The 21,027-nt window shown below is 41.8% G+C and overlaps 3 protein-coding genes across 5 annotated transcripts; 1 reads left to right on the top strand and 2 right to left on the bottom strand.

Annotated features, from left to right (window-relative positions):
• Positions 1 to 662: 662 nt before the first annotated feature.
• LOC121763941 (glyceraldehyde-3-phosphate dehydrogenase B, chloroplastic-like) lies at positions 663 to 2,962 on the bottom strand. Of its 2 annotated transcripts, none has more exons than XM_042160032.1 (9): positions 2,832 to 2,962; positions 2,636 to 2,749; positions 2,334 to 2,495; positions 2,096 to 2,263; positions 1,852 to 2,012; positions 1,722 to 1,783; positions 1,578 to 1,627; positions 1,089 to 1,495; positions 663 to 1,009 (listed from the first exon to the last, which is right to left on the bottom strand). In XM_042160032.1, exons 1-9 carry the CDS (start codon positions 2,928 to 2,930, stop codon positions 874 to 876), a joined length of 1,359 nt encoding a protein of 452 aa, XP_042015966.1. In that variant the 5' UTR covers positions 2,931 to 2,962; the 3' UTR covers positions 663 to 873. The 2 variants fall into 2 exon arrangements, with proteins under 2 accessions (XP_042015966.1, XP_042015967.1); XM_042160033.1 differs by having other exon boundaries at positions 2,636 to 2,746; positions 2,832 to 2,950.
• A 469-nt stretch (positions 2,963 to 3,431) lies between these two features.
• On the bottom strand, positions 3,432 to 5,529 carry LOC121763943. 2 transcript variants are annotated; one of them, XM_042160034.1, is made up of 5 exons: positions 5,336 to 5,529; positions 4,640 to 4,736; positions 4,268 to 4,364; positions 4,054 to 4,140; positions 3,432 to 3,772 (listed from the first exon to the last, which is right to left on the bottom strand). In XM_042160034.1, exons 1-5 carry the CDS (start codon positions 5,394 to 5,396, stop codon positions 3,632 to 3,634), a joined length of 483 nt encoding a protein of 160 aa, XP_042015968.1. In that variant the 5' UTR covers positions 5,397 to 5,529; the 3' UTR covers positions 3,432 to 3,631. The 2 variants fall into 2 exon arrangements, with proteins under 2 accessions (XP_042015968.1, XP_042015969.1); XM_042160035.1 differs by having other exon boundaries at positions 4,640 to 4,733; positions 5,336 to 5,528.
• Positions 5,530 to 15,683: 10,154 nt separating this feature from the next.
• LOC121765884 (protein S-acyltransferase 21-like) lies at positions 15,684 to 19,832 on the top strand. Its single transcript, XM_042162164.1, has 10 exons — positions 15,684 to 16,015; positions 16,511 to 16,624; positions 16,710 to 16,836; positions 16,961 to 17,169; positions 17,394 to 17,462; positions 17,629 to 17,700; positions 17,798 to 17,926; positions 18,031 to 18,111; positions 18,230 to 18,436; positions 18,873 to 19,832. Exons 1-10 carry the CDS (start codon positions 15,971 to 15,973, stop codon positions 19,743 to 19,745), a joined length of 1,926 nt encoding a protein of 641 aa, XP_042018098.1. The 5' UTR covers positions 15,684 to 15,970; the 3' UTR covers positions 19,746 to 19,832.
• Positions 19,833 to 21,027: the final 1,195 nt, after the last annotated feature.

The raw sequence follows: 21,027 nt of genomic DNA, 5'->3' as shown, positions 1-21,027 counted from the left end.
AGAGTATTATACATCATTTTGCCACTGATTTGGCAACATCAACAATATAACAAAATACAATAAAACATAGTACTAGTATTAAAATTTGGTTAAATCCAAGAAGGGAAGAACTTAGTATCATCATCTTGGTCCCTAAATTTCTTGGCATTTCCATATTTAGCACAAGCAAAGACACAATCTTTCTTGCACTCACCATCGGTGAAGATTTTTGTTTGAGTGCAGTCAAAATAGCACTCCCCCATGCAATGGGCGATTCCGCTTCCGCTCCTCTCCGACGCCTCGGCCACCACCGCTGCCGCCACAAGAGTCACCAACATGGCGGCGATCACACCGCTTCTTGCCATAGTTTTTATAGTGAACGTGTTTGTGTAAAAGTGTGCTTATGCAATAATAATAATATTAAAGGCTTATCGAATTAATAGTAATTTTGAGGAGTATATATAGGCTAAGAGGGCTACAATTTCAAGAGACGCGTCGTTTTGGATTAGTGGAAAAATATTAATTTTATTGCATTTTAGACTTTTAACTGATTTTTTTGTAATTATGGACAGTTAGTAACCAACGGCTTTTGCTTATAAAATGAAAACCGTAATATTCTACTATTTATTTTAGAAAATGTAGTTAACGGTTATCCACAAAATGTAACTGCAAAGATGCATGAATAAGAAAAAAAATACAAATATACTTTTTTAAGTTATTATTATTATTATTAAATTCTTTACAATAAAAAATGAACATCCCATTTGTGACATGATTAGTGTATTTTGAGTGGTGTGATAATATATGATACGCATCCTAAAGTGTTGAACAAATTTGAAGATACACGTTCATGTATAAAAGTGAAGATATAAGAGAAAAAATGAACGGAGAAAGCTAGGCTTCATAGACCTTGCATTCCTCCTCTGCAGGGTTGGTCTTGCAATAGTCCTCCAATGGATCTCCACTCCCTTGTGTCGAAGCTCCTGCCCATTTTGCCGCCACCAAATGAGCCAAATCCACCACTCTTTGGCTTCAAATATTCGATATCATATATAAGCACCATTCATAACTTTTTTTAAAAAAAAAGGCTCTTAAGGACTCATCCGTACCTGTATCCCCACTCGTTGTCGTACCACGCTACGACCTTCACCATGTCGTCACCCATCACCATGGTCAGTGAGGAGTCGATGGTGGAGGAGACGTCGCTGCAGCGGAAGTCGACGGAGACAAGGGGGGCGTCGCACACAGCCAATACGCCCTCCAGCGGTCCGTCAGCCGCTTTCCTGAACGCAGCATTGACATCCTCCGCGGACATCCCCTTCTTCGCGGTGTTCACGACGAGGTCCACGACCGAGACGTTGGGTGTCGGCACACGGAGGGCGATGCCGTTCAGCTTGCCCTTCAGCTGAGGCAGGACTAGCGACACCGCCTTGGCTGCACCGGTGCTCGTTGGCACGATGTTCAACGCTGCGGCTCTCGCTCTCCTCAAGTCGCGGTGCGAAGCATCTAGAAGCCTCTACAGGATTCATACACAACAGAGCTTTAGCATTCATTTCTTTTTTTTTTTTTACAGCATACACAACATGATACAATGATACCTGATCACCAGTGTAAGAGTGTGTAGTTGTCATAGTTCCCTTAACAATACCTGCAAATTCAAACAAAATTCACATACTTTTTTGAATCAATCAACAAAAATAGCTCGATTTTCGTATATTTCTACTGCGAACATCCGATCTTACCAAATTCTTCATCTAATATCTTCACAAAAGGAGCCAAACAGTTGGTGGTGCAAGAAGCATTGCTGTAAACACGCAACAAAACACGTGTTACATAAGATTCTTACAAGGATCAGTAGAGATCTAACCGGACCTTATGATGTCAGCGACTTCATGGGAGTAGTCTTGTTCGTTAACACCAACGACGTAGGTTGGAATATCGGCCCCTTTAGCCGGAGCAGTGATGATAACCTTCTTGGCTCCGGCTTGAATGTGCTTGCCCGCTCCCGGACCATCCACAAATACACCGGTCCCCTGCGTTCAAGATTTCTCAGTATAGACATTATAATCTTCGACTAGTCGAGCAGGTTGAGAAATTGAATTTCAATCGCAGATACCTCAATGACAATGTCAATGCCAAGTTCAGCCCAAGGAAGCTTGAGAGGGTCCCTGTTGGCGACAACCTTGATAGGCTTCCCGTCTACACTGATGGTCTCGTTGTCGACTATCTTGACATCTGCTTTGAAGGTGCCAAGCATGGAGTCGTACTTGAGCAAGTGGGAGGCCTAATGTTGAAATGGAAATCAGTTGAATTGCAAAGGTTGGATATTTTTTGTGAGTATGTCGTAGACTTACGTTCTTGACACCGCCACTGTCGTTCACGACCACCACCTCAAGTGGTGAGTCCTTCCGGCCATGCCAGCAGCGGAGGAAGTTCCTCCCAATGCGTCCGAAACCATTTATCGCGACCTTCAATTTGGCAACGGTCTCTCCCTTAACGGGCGTGGATCCTGCAGTCTAATAATATTGCACGAGAAATTTGTTACTTTGAGTTGTGTGATTAGTTGATGCTTCATCATTCATTACATCCACCTTCTTAACATGGATGCATCATCTTAAACAGATTTTTCAAACAAAATTCATAAATCAATCTGTACCATTGGAGTGAGCTGTGCAGCCACCACGTCAAAGAAAGAAGCCTCCCTAGCATTCTTGGCGAAAGACGTACATCCACTCGACCTAAGGCCGGAGAATTCAGCCACCTCGAGCTTCTAAAGATAACCACAGTAACAATCAAAGTAGAGCACATGAAACTCACGAGAGATGCAAGAAAAAGGAAGGAAATTAACTCACCTTAGAAAAGCATTGAGCAGGAAAAGAGTGACCGGTTCTCGATGTAAGCCTCGTGCTTGTTGGGATTCTTGAAGATGCTAATGCTGCATGGGAAGCCATGGCTGCAACTGAAACTACAGGAAATATTTTCAAGATATATGTAATATATAATATATGTAAATAAATTATCTTTTTTTTTCTTTTTTGGAATAATTATTGGCTATGATTGATTTTCTAGTGAGTGGTGAAGATGATGTTTGAGGATTGGTATCAGATAGGATCAAGCTTATTTCTCCACCATCAGATTTTGCACCACAAGATTGATCACTCCATTTTATATTTTTAATATTTTCATATTACTATTGTTATCTTATACACTTTTCATTCATATTGAATGTACATGACAAACATTCATTTTCTAGAGTCAACTATTTTTGTTTTTACTTTATCTATGGAAATTCAATCAACTGCACAAAACAAATATTTTGCTGTGAGCTCAACCAATAATATGTGTATACCAATGCATAATTATATGCAACTCTAAGGCCTTCTGAATAATACTACCAAACCTAGAATTTAATCATGAATTCAGAAATCCTGCAAAATTAAAAATGCAACATATGAAGAAAAGAAGAAATACAGTACAAATTATTTGAACAATCTCAGCATTCACAGAATTCGTAGCTTTTCATAAACAATTTCGAACTAAAATCTCATGGAAATCATTCCGAAGCATGAACAAACAAGTGTATATCCCAAAACGATGGGCGTATAATGCAACAAGCGCATAGGTGGTCCGATTCCGAGATGACTGACATGGTTTAGACAAGAGCTTCTATGTCCTCCTCTACATTCAAATCTTCCTCAGTAGGGGGTTCTTCTTCTGTCTTCAATTGTGTCGACACATTATCTATAGCCAAGTTGAGTTGTTCTATCTTCTCAGCTAGTTTCTTGCGTTGTTTCTGTGGATAAAGTTATACGCAAGGAAAGAGTCATAAAGTGACAAAGAATTTAGATACACTACCAACTATGTTCCAATCATTAGTACCTAAAGTGTTGTTTCTGCCGAGACCAGGGCAACACCTATTTGTGTTTATTTCTATTAATTTGTTTCCTGAATCAATGAGTTGAGTATAGATTATTAACTAACTCTGCTAGCATTATGACCACAAATTTTGCACTTACAATTCATATAGATATTAGCTATAATTGGCCTCTTCAAACTAAAGAGCTACGTACATACCTCTAAAGCCTTCTCTTCGTCGTAGAGGAATTTGGGCAGCTTTTTCATCAAATCCTTCTTCTCAGTACCAGTTAAAGCTTTGCTGATCTGTGAGCTCGAAAAAAAAGACCAGTCGAATGTCAGCTACACCACTTTCAAAGTGTCAGCAAAAAATCATGTATTGACAAGTGATGATACGAATTGGATTGTTATTGATTGATCATATCAGTCGGACCTGAGGTGCATAGACACAACCAAGTGTTCCAACGAGTAATCCCCCTAGAACAAATCCGCTAATAAAGGCACCTCCGTTGCTTGGTCTTCCACCGTCACTACATCAATTACAAAATCCCAACAATACTTTTAGATGGCCTCTTAATACACTAAAAAATTTAAAATACCTATATATAACAAATGAAATCATCATTTATATAGCTGAGTGACGGAGTCCTGATATAGAGAATATTGACGAAGATACTTAAAGAGTCTCATATTGAATCTCAATTACATGGTTAAACGGTACCACTATTATCTATCACATTTTCAATTATCTTGATAAGAAACTATAAAGAAGAACAGCTTGCCAAATCAAATGTGAAGACAATACTTGTAACTGGCTTGGACAGTGAGTGCTTTACTCAGGCTTCTTGATTTCCTTGCCCCGTCTTTGCTGAAGGCCAGCTTGGGGGAACCTAAACCATCTGCTGATTTCAGATACAAATTAGGACATACATCATAAACATACAGTGACGTGCATGACAACGTGCTACAGCTCGTATCCATTTCACTTTTAAAGAATACATTTATACTCCTACAAGAATCAGAACAATAGTAGTATTGTCTAACCACTAACACTAAGCAAGCTTATACTAGAATCATGGAATCGAAGCAACATTCTTACAAAATCGAGCTAAAATTCTACTCCATATACAAAAGAAATAAATGAAAAGAAAATTCCCCAAGTTTGGCAGTAGTGGCATCGTAGAACAGCTGTTAAGAAACCTAAAAAATAATAAATCAAGAGGAGTTTCTTTTCAGTTAATGCCAGCAACATTATTCAAAATCCCCAAATTCATCAAGCACTTGTATTATATCTTCAAAGCTAAAAAAATCATATTTCCAGAAAACATTATGAAGAAACAATACAGCTTACACAAACAACAAAATATGATATTATTAGCCAGTTCAAGAATGAAATGAATCAGAAGATCCATGTATGTGAAGAGAAATTCAAAATGATGAACAAACAAAAAAGAAAGATAATTAAGAGATGCAAAAAAATGAAATAAATCAGAAGATTTACCAGACGAGAAATGGAGAAGAGGGCGTTCCGAAATGACAACAGAATTGGATAAAGCTGACATTTTTGAGTAACAAAATGTGTGTAAATTAATCACAGATTGAAAGTGTTGTGTGTGAATTTATTTTCTCGAAGTTTCAGCTCCTTGTTTCTGAACGTCGATGATATCGAAGACGACCATTTGCCACATGGCATAATATAATTATATATAGGTATTTAAGAAATTCTAATAATCTGTACAAGTATTACTGTATGCTCAATTAGATTTTCATTGTACTGACTGTAAAATATGTAGTGCACTTTTTGTTATAAATTGTATTCGAAGATATCAAAACTGCAGTGCAGGCTCTTTTCATCAAAATATACGAAACAAACTGATATAGAATTCCAAAATTTGCCCAAAATGCATGTAGATCTACTTATGTTAGAATTATTTGGGCCCAAGTCAATACAACCCCAGATTTTACAAAATTTTAGATTAGGGATGATGAAGTTAGAACAATCACCATTTTAGTTATGTACATAGGAGGAGTATATAAGAAAATGTAAACTTACAAAACACCACTATAGATGATGGGGGGTAATTTAATTGGTAAGACGAACTCCCTCCAATCAATCCCTCTAATCAATAGATAGATCGAAAGTTTGAATCATTTTAATATATAAGAGCATCAGCAATGAGGCGGACGATAGCGTGCCCGATGCGTCGGGCGAACTATCGTCCGCCATTGTGGCACCGCGGACGACGGACGATGCGTCGTCCGCGCCTGACGCTTAGTCCGCGGACGATAGGGCATCCTCCGCCCACTGTGGGTGCCGTTGACGATGGCGCGGACGATGCAACGCGTTTTTATTTTTTTATTTTTTTAATTTTAAAATTCGAAAATTTTGTTTATATATATACCCTGATTTCACTTTTCATTTGTAACTTTTCGATTCACTTGTCAATTAACAAAATAGTTAAAATGCTTCGGACGCTCTACTGCAGGTAGAAGGGGAGGAGGATAAAATGCTGACGTGGCGGTGCATAGGGCGGGCTTTAGGGCGCGCCACGAATGCTCTAAGAAGCCATTATTATCCTCTTAAATACTACTCCCTATATAAACAGAAATAGTGACGACTAGTTCAGAATTATTGAAGAGTGTTAATGCATTCATTAATAGTTATATGTATAGTTTACTTCCGTCGATAATCAACAGTGTTATTAGGTTTTAATAAATCCTTTTACTTTTGTTTTTTATTTCTTTGAATCCTTATTTAATGAATATTCTTAACTTTTCTGTTATTTGATATTATTAATATTAATAAATCTCATGATAAATTGTATATTAGTTAAAAATGTTTTTCTAAAAAAAGTTGAATTCGATCGCTGAAAATCGAAGGTAGAAGAAAAATTATATACTACTCCAGTCCAATGTATCATAACTAATAACTAATAACTACATTTACAATTCAATAACTAATAAAGCAAAATCTATGAATTGAGCAGAGCTTTCTAATTCCAATGTATCAAAGTAAACCAGGTGCAAGTGTATTGGTTAAAAAAGATTATTTTTGTTTAAGCTTAATATTAGCTTTTTTGTGTAATAACTATTACAAAATTTCAGCTATGATTTTATGTGCAAGTTATTTAAATAATTAAAATATGAACGGAGTTATCAAATATTATAAAAGTGCTGTAAAAACGATTTTTTTTATCTGGACCTAATGAAATAAAGTAAAAATAAAAAGATCTACATTTGTATTTGTCTTTATTTTGTAAAAAGTAATTTACTTTTCCATGGTTACATAATTTCGCCATTTTTTATAATACAAATTGAGTCCTCATTAAAAAAAATCATCTCTTGAATGTACGACTAATTTAATAGAAAGTGAGTTACAGATAATTTACATATAAATAAAGCCCAACGCAAGATCCAAACCGAGGAAGATTTGTAAAGATTCCGACAGATTTATTTATTTAAACGAATGAAAAGAATCGACGGTAAGAAAGATTACAAAAAAATATATTAAATTATTATTTCCTGGAATCATTTCTGATAAAGCATCATAATGCTGCGGACAAGTATCTAACTTCAACTTAACACAAAATATTATACAATTAAACGGAAGTATATAAATCCAACTTGAACACCAAATATTTTATTCCAAGGAGCAACTAATTATGCGTAAGCTGAGCAATTGTCATAGGTCAATTAATTTTTTAAAACACCATTAATAGTTGACACAAATGCGTACACCCCACATGGTTATAATTATTGCTCACCATTTGAATAAATTATAATAGATGTAGAGAATTATTGCCAAATTATCATGACAATTTTTATCCTCTGAAAATATGATTGAATCACAACGCTTTTAAGCCTATATAAAAGGCAAACAATCATGAAAATATTTTCGCAAACTAAGTAAGCCTTTTTGTTTTATGTCTTAGTTTTATGAGTAGTAGAGTCTTTGTTTCTAATACCTAAATACGATGTGGATAATTTACCAAACAAAGGTAGTACATTTCAAGTGCAATAAAAGATTAGTGTACACAATAATCATGATGCTTTTAATTTGTTTGTTGACACAATTTGTGAGAATGTATTGGTTGAAAAATTAATCTTTTGAGTAGTTATATCTGCCGAATTTATTCGTGGCTATATGTAAATGTAACACGTAAAGTTATAGATGATAAGATGAACCACTAAGAAAATGCAGCACTCTCTTATACACAATAAGGCCATTCTATTCAACCCTTTATAATATTGTTAGATAAGTTATCCCTGATGAATCCGCGAATTATTGATGATGATGAATGCTCGTAAAAATAAATTACGACACGGTGAATTTACGTGGTTCGATTTACTGAGGTAAATCTACGTCCACGGGAAGAAGGGAGGGCAAGATTGTATTGCTTGATCTGGGATTACAGCTTACAACACAGACTTGCTATATGATTTTATCTCTAGAGAGCTTAACCCTCTTCTATCTGATCTAAGTTCTATTTATATCTTGAACTAAGATCGTGGCTTGCATCACCACCCTAAGTCGTGGATGTCGTGTAGGTCATGGCCTAAGATCGTGGATGTAGCGTAGGTCATGGCCTACGATCGTGGCCTGAGTTGACACCACGTGGTAGTGGGTGTGTTGGACATCCTGTATGGGTCCACTAACTCCTTGTTCGGTCGAATACTGAGACCGAACTGCTTTGGTTGCCGATCTGAGAGTAGAGCTTGATGCCGACCTGAGAGCAGAGCTTGATTGGATGGCTTTTACCGAGCTGTAGGCTGAGGCCGAACTCTTTGGTAATGCCGAACTCATACTCCTGCTTTGGTTGCCGATCTGAGAGTAGAGCTTGATGCCGACCTGAGAGCAGAGCTTGATAGGTTGGCTTTTACCGAGCTGTAGGCTGAGGCCGAACTCTTTGCTAATGCCGAACTCATACTCTTCCTTGGGCTTTGGGCTGATGGGCCGTCATTGCTGTTGGGCTTGTTTAGTACGCACCCCATCACTACCCCCCCCGAAAAGCGAAGTGAATCACTTCGGCGAAGCGAGTCACTTCGGCATTCTGGAAAAGGGTACGGGGGAGGCTGAAGTCAGGGGACGTGCCCTGCGCGTGACTGCATTAAATGCGGCATTAAATGCGACAGTAAAATCCGGCCGTCGAATCCTGAAAAGGTGGAATATGAAACGGTGCGATGATTTGAAATCTTTTCCAAATCTGATAAATACCGCCTTTCTTCATCATTTGAACACCTTTGCTATTGGCTTCTTCTGCACTCTCTATCTTTTGCGTGAAAAATTTCCTTCCGCTTTCAAAAATTTCCTCAGGATTTCTTCAAACTTTCAAAGAGTAAGAACCATGTCTGCTTCTTCTTCGTCTGAGTCTGGTAGCGGTAGAAAAGGGGGTAAGGGGTCTTCTAGCCGGAAAGAATCCGGGGAGAAGACCGTAGAGTATTTTCACAGTATCTTGAGTAAGGATACTGTGATATCCCTTTACGAAAAATACTCTTTTCCTGGGGGGAAGGCGGTGGTTCCCGACGATGATCATAGGGCTAACGACCCGCCGGAGGGTTATGCCACCGTTTACGAAGCCTGTTTAGAATGCGGGCTTCGTTTCCCTCTTCCCCCACCTTTTGTAGAGCTTCTTGATTTTTTTCAACTCCCTTTAGGTCAGGTGACTCCGAATTCTTGGAGGCACTTGTCGGCTTTTGCTGCCGAACTCCGTAGGTTAGATAAGGATCTGTCTCTGCGGGCAATCCTTAATTTTTTCCAATTTAAAAGGAAGGGATCTTGGTTTTACTTGATCCCCTTACAGCCTTTTAGGGCATTCTGCAAAACCAAGTGGCCGAAATGGCAAAACCGCTTCTTTTTTTATAATAGGACGGCGGCTCCGGGCTTTCCCTGGAGAGGGCCGAAGTCCGTTATCCGTCACCCTCGGCCTGAACCGTTGGACGAGCTCGATGGCGAGCTCAACAAGATTCCCATAGTTAGGAAACAATACACGGAGTCTGAGCTCGTCAAGGGCGACGTCGTGTTCGACATCTCGTCTTCGGACGAAGAGGCCGAGGGTGAGGATTTCTCTTTATCTTTATGCTCTACTGCTTTAGCGAAGAAAACTAACCTTGCTTTCTTGCTTTTTGGCAGTGTACATGCTGAATAAGGCTATCCGAAAGTCCTCCGAGCTTGTGGAGCCGGAGAGGCAGAGAGCCCCTCGCTCGGCGTCTGAAGCCGAGAAGGATCCGAAGAGGCAAAAAACCTCTTCTTCGGATCCGAAAGAGCCGGAGTCGTATTCGGCTAAAGGGAAGGGGAAATTTCATGAGTCCCCAAGAGTGCCGGGGAAAGACCTGGTCATCTCCGAGGTGGTTGCAGACATCCCGGAACACGTCCCTGAGCCTTTTCAATGGCCGACGAATTTTGTGGAGGTAAGCTTTCTGACTTGGCTTCTTTTCCACATTTTTTGATGGCCATTCTGTTGAGTTTTTTCCTTGTTCATCTTCAGAGAGCCAAGCTCGTCTCCGTGGAGCTCTCCAAAGCATCCCACGACTACGAGGAGATGCAGAAGGAGTTGCATCTTGCTCGTAGTCTGGCCGAACAGGCTGAGGCCAAATTTGAGAGGGCCCGAGCTGCTAGGATATCGGCTCAGGATGAAGCCCGGTCAGCCAAAAACCAGCTCATCATCCTGCAAGAGCAGACGAAGCACCGGGAGGCTCAGAAGGAGGCTGCCGCCGTGGCTGCCCAGGGGGAGGCTCTCCGTGTTTACACGGAGAAACTCTTTTTGAGCAGCCAGTTCTCGGCCTTTGTCGGTAGTCTGGTAAGGCTAATTACCGATAAGGGCGAGCAGGGGGCCGACGTCGTGCTGCCTCTGTACAGCCGAGAGATAGCAGCTCGGCTTCAGAATCTGCCGCTCCTTGAGGAGCTCGCTTCATCCTCGGTCCTGCTTTCTGCAGACCGAGTCCGGAGTTGTCGAGCTGATCGGGACGAGAACCTGGAGGCTATCTTTGCCTCCGTGGGACCCGTTTCACCCGCTTCGACTTACAACGGAGAGGGTGAGGCCGAGCCGCTGGAGCCGGAGGCCGAAGTCGAGCGGGCCGGGCATCCGGAGAAGGAAGCCGATCAGGAGGCGGAGGCGAGGCCGGCAGGACGCGAGGCCGAGGCTGAGGTAGCTCAGGAGAAAGAAGCTGAACCAGAGCGAGGAGCCGGAGACGAAGCTGGCGGAGTATGATTTCGTCTCCCTTCTCTTACTCTGGTTTCTTCCTTGTAAAATGGCCTTGAAGCCCTCCTAGTGTAAAAAATTTTCCTTGTGAATGAAAAATTCTCTACACTTGTCTTCGTATAGCTTTTCGTACTCGCCTTTACTCCTGTTGCATTTTACTATCTGCTCGGTACAGCTGCCGAACTAATATAGTTGCTTTGTACTCAAGGAGATGGAGATACTTCACTGGAAACGGCTGTACTCTTCGGCTTTAGACGAAGCTGAGAAAAGAGCTATAGCCGATCAGACGAAGAATGACGAGCTTCTGGCTCGTTTAGTGAAGCTGGAGGCCGATATCAAAGACTTAGAGTCCGATAAGAAAGATCTGGAGGCCGAGCTGAATACGGCCATTGCTGAGAGGACTGCGTATGAGGATTACATCCGTGTGCGCGGGGGAATGACCATATCAGATGTTCAGAGTCGAGTTGACGAACTGTGGGAGGAATATCATGTACTCCGTATGAACAATGTGCTGGAGAGCCCGGCTTGCCAACAAGTTGTGACATCACTGCGGCGTTGGGCTTCTCGGTACAACATTGTTCTTTCTCGGCGCCCCTCCATAGAAAGATTCCTTCGGCATATCGCGCCAACAGATGCTCGCACTCCAGATCAAACCTCTGGTTCCCTTGTTCAAAATCCTACTCCCAGCCAACAACGAACTCCGGAACAGCCGGAAACGTCAAGACGAGAACGGGCTCAGGAGCAACCGGAATCGTCAAGACAGGGACGGACTGAAATTCGCCGAGGAGTTGTGACTATGAGCGAGCAAGATCAGCAGATGCTTATTGCAGAGACTCTTCATCGCCGAGGTGTTAGGACTTCTCGGGCTCGGGGAAGAGGCGTTGGGTCGAGGATAGCATCTCGTCGACCTGCTTATTCTTCATCTGCTCGGAACAACCGAACTCGGCTTCCAGAGGATTTTGCAGATAGGTGGCTTAACTTCAGCAACTCTGGACAGTAGAATAGTCCTTTGTAATAGCGTAACGCCATTTTGTAGGGTAGCTGAGTTGTATGCCGAACAAGATTTGAAAAATGAAATTTTGTTTTCGCTTCTAACACTGTATTTGCAGCTTAGCGAAAAAATTTCATCGTACTCGTCCTCGGTCTTAAGAAGTAAACTTCTTTGACCGGACTTGGTCCTTGGTCTTATGAAGTAAACTTCTTTGACCGGACTTGGTCCTTGGTCTGATGAAATAAACATCTTTGACCGGACTCGTCTTTGGTCTGATGAAATAAACATCTTTGACCGGACTCGTCTTTGGTCCGATGAAATAAACATCTTTGACCGGACTTGGTTTGTGTTCTAATTTGGCGATTTTTGTCGCCGGGATCGAACTTTCCCTTGTCCTAATTCGGCGAGTTTTATCGCGTGGATCGGACTTTCCCAGTTAACCGAAGTGGTCTTATGCAGTAAACCCCTTTGACTAGACGTGGTCGTCCCCGGTCTTATGAGGTAAACTTCTTTGACCGAACTTGGTCGTCCTAATTCGGCGAGGTTTATCGCGTGGATCGGACTTTCCCTTATTGCAGTTCGTTTCAGACGAAGTGCTTATTAAGCTGAATTGCGGTCTTGTATCCTCCTTGGAAGCTTGGACTCACAATCGTTGGCTTATTGCAGTTCGTTTCAGACGGACTGCTTGTTAAGCTGAATTGTGGTCTTATATCCTCCTTAGAAGCTTGGACTCACAATAGTCTTTAATAATCGATCTAAAAAGGGGATCAGTCTTTAAAGAACGAGATACCTCAGTAACATTTGTAAGAGACGACACGCACATAGACAGACAAAACGCACAGATAAAACGCACAGAGACAAACAAAGACCAAGCAAACCAAAGAAAGCACATTGACCGAACAGGACTCAAGACTGACTGACCGGACTGTCTCTTACAAATGGAACTTTTTGAGGTTGGAAACGTACCATGTTCGGGGTACTTGTGCTCCTGACACGTGAGTCAATTCGTAAGACCCTTTGCCGAGGACTTCTGACACCCGATATGGACCTTCCCATGTGGGTTCGAGTTCGCCCAGCTTTTCTGCTCGGCTTACTTCGTTGTTTCTCAAGACGAGATCTCCCACTTGAAATTGCAGCTTCTTCACCCTTTGGTTGTAATACCGGGCTACTTGCTCCTTGTACTTGGCTGCTTTTATGCAGGCCAATTCTCTTCTTTCTTCGGCAAGATCTAGTTCGGCTCTCAGTCTGTCACCATTCATTTCTGAGGAGAAATTGAGTTCGGGGACTGGGTATGCCGATCTAAACCGGAATCACGGCTTCAGTGCCGTACACCATTGAGTTCGGCTCCGGTGTGACTTCGGTCATTTCGCCTGCCTCTGACTCCGGCTGCTGTGATTGCTATGCTTGATGGTGCCGAGCTGATTGCTCGGCACTTTTAAGCGCAATCTGCAAACTCTTACTCTTTTTTGATCACCTCGGATGACCGCCATCCCTCCTTTAGTGGAGAAGGTGTTCGGCGAGGATGCCTCTGATCGCTATGACCGGGCTTCTTTTTGTCTTCTCTAGATGAGCTGTCTAAAGACCGTTTTCGACGGTCTGCCTCATCGGCACGAGAAAACTGGTCCGCAATGTCCCACATCTCTTGAGCTGTTTGCGGACTGCATTCCACGAGCTTTCTGTAGAGAGCTCCGGGCAGGATTCCATTTTGGAATGCCGAAATGACAAGTAGATCATTGAGATTATCTACTTGTAGGCATTCCTTATGGAATCTCGTCAGGAAGTCGCTGATCTTTTCGTCGCGACCTTGACGTATAGAAAGCAGCTGAGCCGAAGTATTCCGGGCTTCCGCTTTCTGAAAGAACCTCCTGTGGAAAGCATCCATCAGATCTCGGTAGGATCTAATGCTGCCTTGAGGAAGGCTGTCGAACCACCTTCTGGCGTTCCCGATAAGCAGCTCGGGGAACAGCTTGCACATATGGACCTCATTGAGACCCTGGTTCGCCATATTATACTGATAGCGTCCCAGGAAGTCATGAGGATCCACCAACCCGTCATAAGTCATTGACGGAGTTCGGTAGTTCTGTGGCAAGGAAGTTCGGGTGATATCGTCCGAGAACGGAGTCTTCAATGCTCCGTACATGGCGAACCCGACATTTCTTCGGTATGGAGGAGATGGAGTTCTCCTGTGATTCCGGTACCGAGGATTCTTTCTCCTGGAAGACACGGCACTACTGCGGTAGTGACTTTCATGTCTGGATGGGGAAGGAGAATCCACCGTTTTCGTCTTCGGCTCTTGGCTCTTTTGCAGGAAGGCTAAGAACTCATCCTGCTTCTCAGCCAAGAACAGCTTGACAGCCTCATTCAAATCAGGCTGCTGGGAAGACTCGGTGTGTGGACCTTTTGAGCGGCTTGTTCCTTCATCGTGAAAACTGGAAGTAGATGTCTCCCGAGGCTGTTTTCTGGACCTGCGGGCTGGATTAGCTTCCTCATGGTTTTCACGAACGGTATTACGGGTAGTGTGTAATCTGGTATGCATTTTTTTGGGGTGGAAAAAGGGGTCAAAAATTCGCTTATCACAAATTTGGTTCTCTGTTTCCCACAGACGGCGCCAGTGATGAATCCGCGAATTATTGATGATGATGAATGCTCGTAAAAATAAATTACGACACGGTGAATTTACGTGGTTCGATTTACTGAGGTAAATCTACGTCCACGGGAAGAAGGGAGGGCAAGATTGTATTGCTTGATCTGGGATTACAGCTTACAACACAGACTTGCTATATGATTTTATCTCTAGAGAGCTTAACCCTCTTCTATCTGATCTAAGTTCTATTTATATCTTGAACTAAGATCGTGGCTTGCATCACCACCCTAAGTCGTGGATGTCGTGTAGGTCATGGCCTAAGATCGTGGATGTAGCGTAGGTCATGGCCTACGATCGTGGCCTGAGTTGACACCACGTGGTAGTGGGTGTGTTGGACATCCTGTATGGGTCCACTAACTCCTTGTTCGGTCGAATACTGAGACCGAACTGCTTTGGTTGCCGATCTGAGAGTAGAGCTTGATGCCGACCTGAGAGCAGAGCTTGATTGGATGGCTTTTACCGAGCTGTAGGCTGAGGCCGAACTCTTTGGTAATGCCGAACTCATACTCCTGCTTTGGTTGCCGATCTGAGAGTAGAGCTTGATGCCGACCTGAGAGCAGAGCTTGATAGGTTGGCTTTTACCGAGCTGTAGGCTGAGGCCGAACTCTTTGCTAATGCCGAACTCATACTCTTCCTTGGGCTTTGGGCTGATGGGCCGTCATTGCTGTTGGGCTTGTTTAGTACGCACCCCATCAATCCCAATAAGGAAATATATTTATTTATTTGGTGCTTCGTTTTGGAGTGAAAATTAAAACGCTAGTCATTGATCATTCTTTTCTTGACTTAAAAAAAAAGAATTACAATGTAAATGGATTTTTAAATACAAATAATACATCCTCACATAAACAAAAAATGAAAAAATAATACTAGTAATAGTAGAAGTTGATTTGGTGAAAATTCAAGATGAAGAAACTGAGTGACCAAGTCTCTCTAGTAAATAGTCAATTTTTTTACTAGTAGACAAAAATAGCAGAATCCATATTCTATTTTCTTTTTATATTTCTTCATCTTAAAGATAGCTCATTGATCGATAAATCGAAATGCAGAAGCCTAGAGTTCTGAGAGAGGAAAAACTGAATGGGTCGTGCCAAATTGTGATTTTTGCATCTGGGTCAGCATTAGAAGCCATTGAGGGATATTGCAGTTTGTGGGTTCAGTTGTTTACTCAATTTTTTGGGAGGAAATATATGGTTGCTGTAGATTATGTCTCATTTTTTCACCTCTGTTTTTGGACTGTGGCATAGTTGAAGTTTGATTTGTTAGAGTGTGAATGGTATTGAATCTCACACTGTTTTTAAATCTATGGCGAGGCGTCATGGGTGGCAACTTCCAGCTCACTCCTTTCAGGTTTGAATCTTTAGTTTTTCTCTTTCATTTTGTTTGAATCCTTTTTCTACATTCTGATTGGTTGAGGTTTCTGAATGTGGGTTATATTTTTGGTGTGCTGAGAGTTCGAAAGTTTCCATCTTTTCTAGTTTGGTGTTGATTCTTGCTGCTAAACGTTTCCATCTCTGGGATTGTTGTGTTGATTTTAGTAGTTTCCATGAAGCAATTACAATATTATGGATGTTGGAGGGTTATATAAATTTATTTGGATAATGCATGTTTGAGCAAATTTGGAAATTGATACTTGCAGATTTTTAGTAACTTCTGCATATTTATATTGAGGGGGATGAAATTGAGTTGAAATATGATCAAATTGAGGTGTCATTTTCTAATTTCTAGTGCTTATTGGCAGTAGGTGCTGAATTAGTGATTAATTTTAATAGTATTATATGGAGTAAAATGATTTGGAATATGCTTCTTGTGTCCACATTCTTGAAATTTTCCTTCCCTATGCAGGTTGTGGCAATGGCAGTTTTTTTCCTATTATCTGCTGCTTTCTATGCGTTTTTCGCTCCTTTTTTGGGGAAGGAAATCTTTGAGTACATTGCTACAGGCATCTATTCTTTCCTGGTAAGTGCGATTGAAGCTCATTATTCCCTTTAAGTCTGTTCGATCAAATATTTTCAACTCTTATCACGTTCCAACATTCTTGTAGGCACTCTCTGTGTTTATACTTTATGTGCGATGCACGGCTATTGATCCTGCTGATCCTGGGATTCTCATTGAAGCAGACAATGACAAGATGTCGACATACACATCACATGTTGGCACAGAGTTGACTGGTGAGTTACTTAAACGGGAATATACAAAGTGAAGACTCCATCTACCTGCATTTGGTTTCTTTTCGATGGCTACATTGCTAGTTTATCCTAATCTTTTGGTGACAACCTTTATGGCCGTGATTAGGTACGTTATCTGCAGCTGAAGAGCCCGGTAAATTTGTAGGGCTGAAGAATGCAGGAACATCATACGAACATGATTCACGTCGTTGTTTGAATGTCGGATGTTGCCTTTGCTATTGTCTTGTGAAAGAGGATTGTCGCAAGGATGAAATTAATTTAGAGGAAGAAAATGGCGAGGAGGAGGCTTTGTTCTGCACATTGTGCAATGCTGAGGTATGGCAGCTGTTTGGTCTATTTAAGGGGATGGGTAGTTATGCATTAGTAACATGAAGTTTTGGGAGTACTCCATTAGAGAGGAATGGGGAAGGTGTTATGGTTTCCTATTGATTCATTTCTTGCTAATTTTTTCTACAGTTATAATTTATTGGTGGCGGTAACAAATTGCTGATTTTGTTTAGTACTATATGTCTAATATTTACTAGGCTTTCACTTCTTAGGTGAGGAAGTTCAGCAAACATTGCAGAAGTTGTGACAAATGTGTTGATGGATTCGATCATCATTGCCGGGTGAGTAAAAAAGTTTCACTTTATTCGATGGATAATCATGTCGTGTATTATGCTCCTATAGATTATCAAAGCCTCAGACAGATTTTTATTTTTGTGGATGAGTATCGTTACTCGTTACTTTCACATCTGATGGCTTTTTACTGTCATTGATTTGCGATGCTTGCAGTGGCTGAATAATTGTGTGGGCAGGAAAAACTACATATCGTTTGTATGCTTAATGGCTGCAAGCCTTGCCTGGGTAAGATCTTAAGAAAGTCGCTAGTCCTTTCTCAGTCTTGCTCGTAAGGCCAATCCCGTTTTACCACTCTTTTACATACATGCCTTTTTGGTTCCAGCTCGTATTTGAATGCGCAGTGGGGATTGCTGTTCTTGTTCGCTGTTTTGTTGATAGAAAAGCTACTGAGAACACAATCGTGGACAGGCTCGGAGATGGATTTTCTCGTCCTCCGTTTGCTACTGTGGTGGTATATTATTAAAACCTTTTCTATATTTATCTTCTTTTTTAGGTAATTGGCTCGTGTATTTTGCAGCTAAGATTCAATTATCGACGTGTTTGTTTCCTTTTCAGGCGCTATGTACAGCTGTTTCCTTACTCGCGACTGTTCCTTTGGGAGAGTTATTCTTTTTTCACATCATTCTTATTCGAAAGGTGGGCCGAAAGATTATATTCTTATTTGTCCCTCCATGACATGCTCCAAGAGTCGTGTGTCAGCAATAACCAAAGTTGGCAGTGTGGTTATGTTATGTTCTTTTGCCTATTTCTGCAGGGTATCACGACGTATGAATATGTGGTTGCCATGAGGACCCAAAGTGAACCCCCCGGACCTTCTGTAGAGGGAGGAGATCAACAAGGTTTACCATCTTCGCCAACCAGCTCAGCTGTGACCACCATTAGCGGTAGAAGTTCCCTTGGAATGGGTCTACAATATAAAGGCGCTTGGTGCACTCCACCGAGGATATTTATGGATCATCAGGTAACAATGATGCTTCTCCAGATGCTGAATATGACCTCGTTTTCGTGTGTTGCGTCTAGACATTGCTGATTTTAGGTGAAAAAGCTAAGTTATACTGTATTACCTGTAGGACTACGAAAACTCGTCTTAATGCATTGCTTGTATGTGTTCTAAAGATTTGTTCAGTTATTAGGAGGCCATAAAAAATACTGTAGACAAGGGACGCCGTCTTCGTTTGAAATTCGATTAGAGTACTAATTGAATATATTTGCCTCTTCGCTATACTTGAGAACCTGCAATTCTTGAATGAATACTCGAAGCCTTTTTTATTATTCGTCATCTGATCGTTTATCATGTTGAATGTGGAGTCCGTTGCTTGTCATCTGATCATTTATCGGATTGATTGTGTTGGAAAGCTCTTTGGTTTTAAGTTTCTTGTTGCCCTGTTGGTTTGCAGGATGAAATCGTGCCTCACCTCGAGCCTGGTCGGCTGCCATCAACGGTCGATCCGGATCACGTAGTTCAAGGCAAAAAAGTGCCGCAGCGCCCCATCAGAATCAGCGCATGGAAGCTGGCGAAACTGGACTCCCACGAGGCGATCAAAGCCGGTGCAAAGGCCCGAGCGTCGTCCTCCGTTCTACGCCCCATCGGTTCCCGACCTAATCCGTACGACGGCGACCACATGTCGAGCACAACCATGAGCAGCCCTACTAGCACGAGACACGGATACTATGACTCTCGAGCGGGCACTTCCCGACTATCGCCGGCAAAGAGCTCGTACCCGCCTAGCCGAGCCAGTCGGGACGATGTCAACACATGCGCCCACAGCGTCAGCAACCTGAGCAGCCCTCTCGCCGCAAACGTCACCCCCTCACCGATGGCAGGGCAGCACTCGTCGAACTTGAACCCGATGTACCAGTCTTCCGTTGTGCATTCGCTCTTGTCGGCAAGGGCCAGCGAGACCAATGAGGCTCCTCGGATCCCAGCGAGGAAGAACAACAGTAACAACAATGTGAGGCCCACAGACGGGGCAAAGTCCTCAGTGTACTGGGATCCGGAGGCGGGAAGGTTTGTCTCGTCCGCCTCGAGGAGCGTTGGTGGTTCCTCTTCTGCGATGGAGCTCACGTATTCGGGCCAGTCGATATTCTTTGGAGGGCCGCTCGTGAACGAGCAGCTGAACAGGAGCGGGCGCTCGACTGGTCCTCCGCAGCAGAGCTCGACGGCAAGCTATTACCAGCAGGGGAGGTCGCAGCGTGGAGGGCAGCTTCCTGTGTTTGTGCCGAGTGATTCACAGCAGCAGCAAAACAAATTTTCTTCTAATTTAGAGTAGCATTTTGATTAATGTTTCTGTTACTAATTTGAGCAATAGAATTAGATCGTTACAATCTTCAAGTTATCATAATTTCTTTCAATGTCATGTCCTGTCTCTTTCTCACACACAATTATATCTCATGCATTTAATCCATTTAAATAAATAAATAAATAATTCTATTAATTCCCAAACTATTTTTCTCATTTATATCCCAAATTATTTTCTCCATGCCCCAATATATAACTCATCCCGGTTCAGTTCTGTTGCAACTTCCTTGAACCGGCCTTACTCTTCCTTCAAAAACTCTCTTTCATCTTACTATTATTGGAAAAAAGCCTACCAAAAATGATTCTTTCACATTGAATTTTTTTCATTCGTACTTTGAAAAAAGACATGAGAAATCAACAAATTTGACTCTTTTTTCCTTTCCTTTTCTTGTTGATTATTGACTATGGGCGGAGGCGGAGGAGGGAGGGAGCTCGACACCACCCCCACATGGGTGGTGGCGCTCGTAACTCTAGTGATCATTGTGATTTCGATCATATTGGAGAAGACCATTCATAAAACATCACATGTATTTCTGAAACTAATTTCTTCCTCTTGATTTTTGTTTTGTTTTCTTCAAGTTTTGTAATGTTTGGCTTTGAGAAGAGCCATTATCATAATCTTTTGGGAAAATTTATTTTTTTATTATGTTCAATGCTTCCATTTTGGTTCAGAATGATGAAACAAACTATTAAAGACTTGTGTAGATATAACTATTAGCAACAATTTTTATTTTTTCTTAATTGAGGTCTTGTTTTTGGCTTTGAGAAAAGCCAAGATCATATTTTTTTGGGATAGATGTATGTTTGAGTGCGTGTGTTGTATCATGATTTGATGTTTCTTTGTTGATTCATCAGATGGTGAAAGCTATTTTAGGCTTCTGCAGATATAATGATTCTTGATTTTTGATGAATTATTGATCCATTTTTCTTCCACATTAGATTCTTCCATTGAAATGTTTGTTAACCATAATTGTCTTTGTATTTGTAGGCTTTTGAAAAGAGGAAGAGAATGGCATTGGTTGAAGCTCTTGAGAAAATCAAAGGAGGCAAGACCTCTCTCTCTCTCTCTCTCTCTCTGAGTTGCTCATCTTCTATTTTTCATGTGCAATCTGCAGAGCTTATGGTGCTCGGATTCATATCCCTACTCCTCACGTTTGGGCAAACTTACATCACGCAAGTCTGCATCCCCGAGAAAATCTCAAGGACGATGCTGCCATGTGAGTTCAAGGATGATCATCATGAGGTGGGTGGTG

This window comes from Salvia splendens, chromosome 14 (assembly GCF_004379255.2).
Source record: "Salvia splendens isolate huo1 chromosome 14, SspV2, whole genome shotgun sequence".
In the NCBI taxonomy this organism is placed as follows: Eukaryota; Viridiplantae; Streptophyta; class Magnoliopsida; order Lamiales; family Lamiaceae; genus Salvia; species Salvia splendens.
Note: the sequence above shows the minus strand (reverse complement) of the source record. Positions and strands in the feature narration are given on the sequence as shown.

Excerpts from the sequence above, each read along its gene's own strand:
- LOC121763941 (XM_042160032.1), bottom strand. The coding sequence starts at position 2,930 with ATGGCTTCCCATGCAGCATTAGCATCTTCAAGAATCCCAACAAGCACG. Across the intron at positions 1,628-1,721 it reads GATATTAGATGAAGAATTTG|GTATTGTTAAGGGAACTATG; the intron begins GTAAGATCGGAT and ends TTGAATTTGCAG. Across the intron at positions 1,010-1,088 it reads GACAACGAGTGGGGATACAG|CCAAAGAGTGGTGGATTTGG; the intron begins GTACGGATGAGT and ends GAATATTTGAAG.
- LOC121763943 (XM_042160034.1), bottom strand. The coding sequence starts at position 5,396 with ATGTCAGCTTTATCCAATTCTGTTGTCATTTCGGAACGCCCTCTTCTC. Across the intron at positions 4,737-5,335 it reads TCTTCTCCATTTCTCGTCTG|CAGATGGTTTAGGTTCCCCC; the intron begins GTAAATCTTCTG and ends ATCTGAAATCAG. Across the intron at positions 4,365-4,639 it reads ACTGTCCAAGCCAGTTACAA|TGACGGTGGAAGACCAAGCA; the intron begins GTATTGTCTTCA and ends TAATTGATGTAG.
- LOC121765884 (XM_042162164.1), top strand. The coding sequence starts at position 15,971 with ATGGCGAGGCGTCATGGGTGGCAACTTCCAGCTCACTCCTTTCAG. Across the intron at positions 17,927-18,030 it reads CTCCGTTTGCTACTGTGGTG|GCGCTATGTACAGCTGTTTC; the intron begins GTATATTATTAA and ends TTTCCTTTTCAG. Across the intron at positions 18,112-18,229 it reads ACATCATTCTTATTCGAAAG|GGTATCACGACGTATGAATA; the intron begins GTGGGCCGAAAG and ends CTATTTCTGCAG.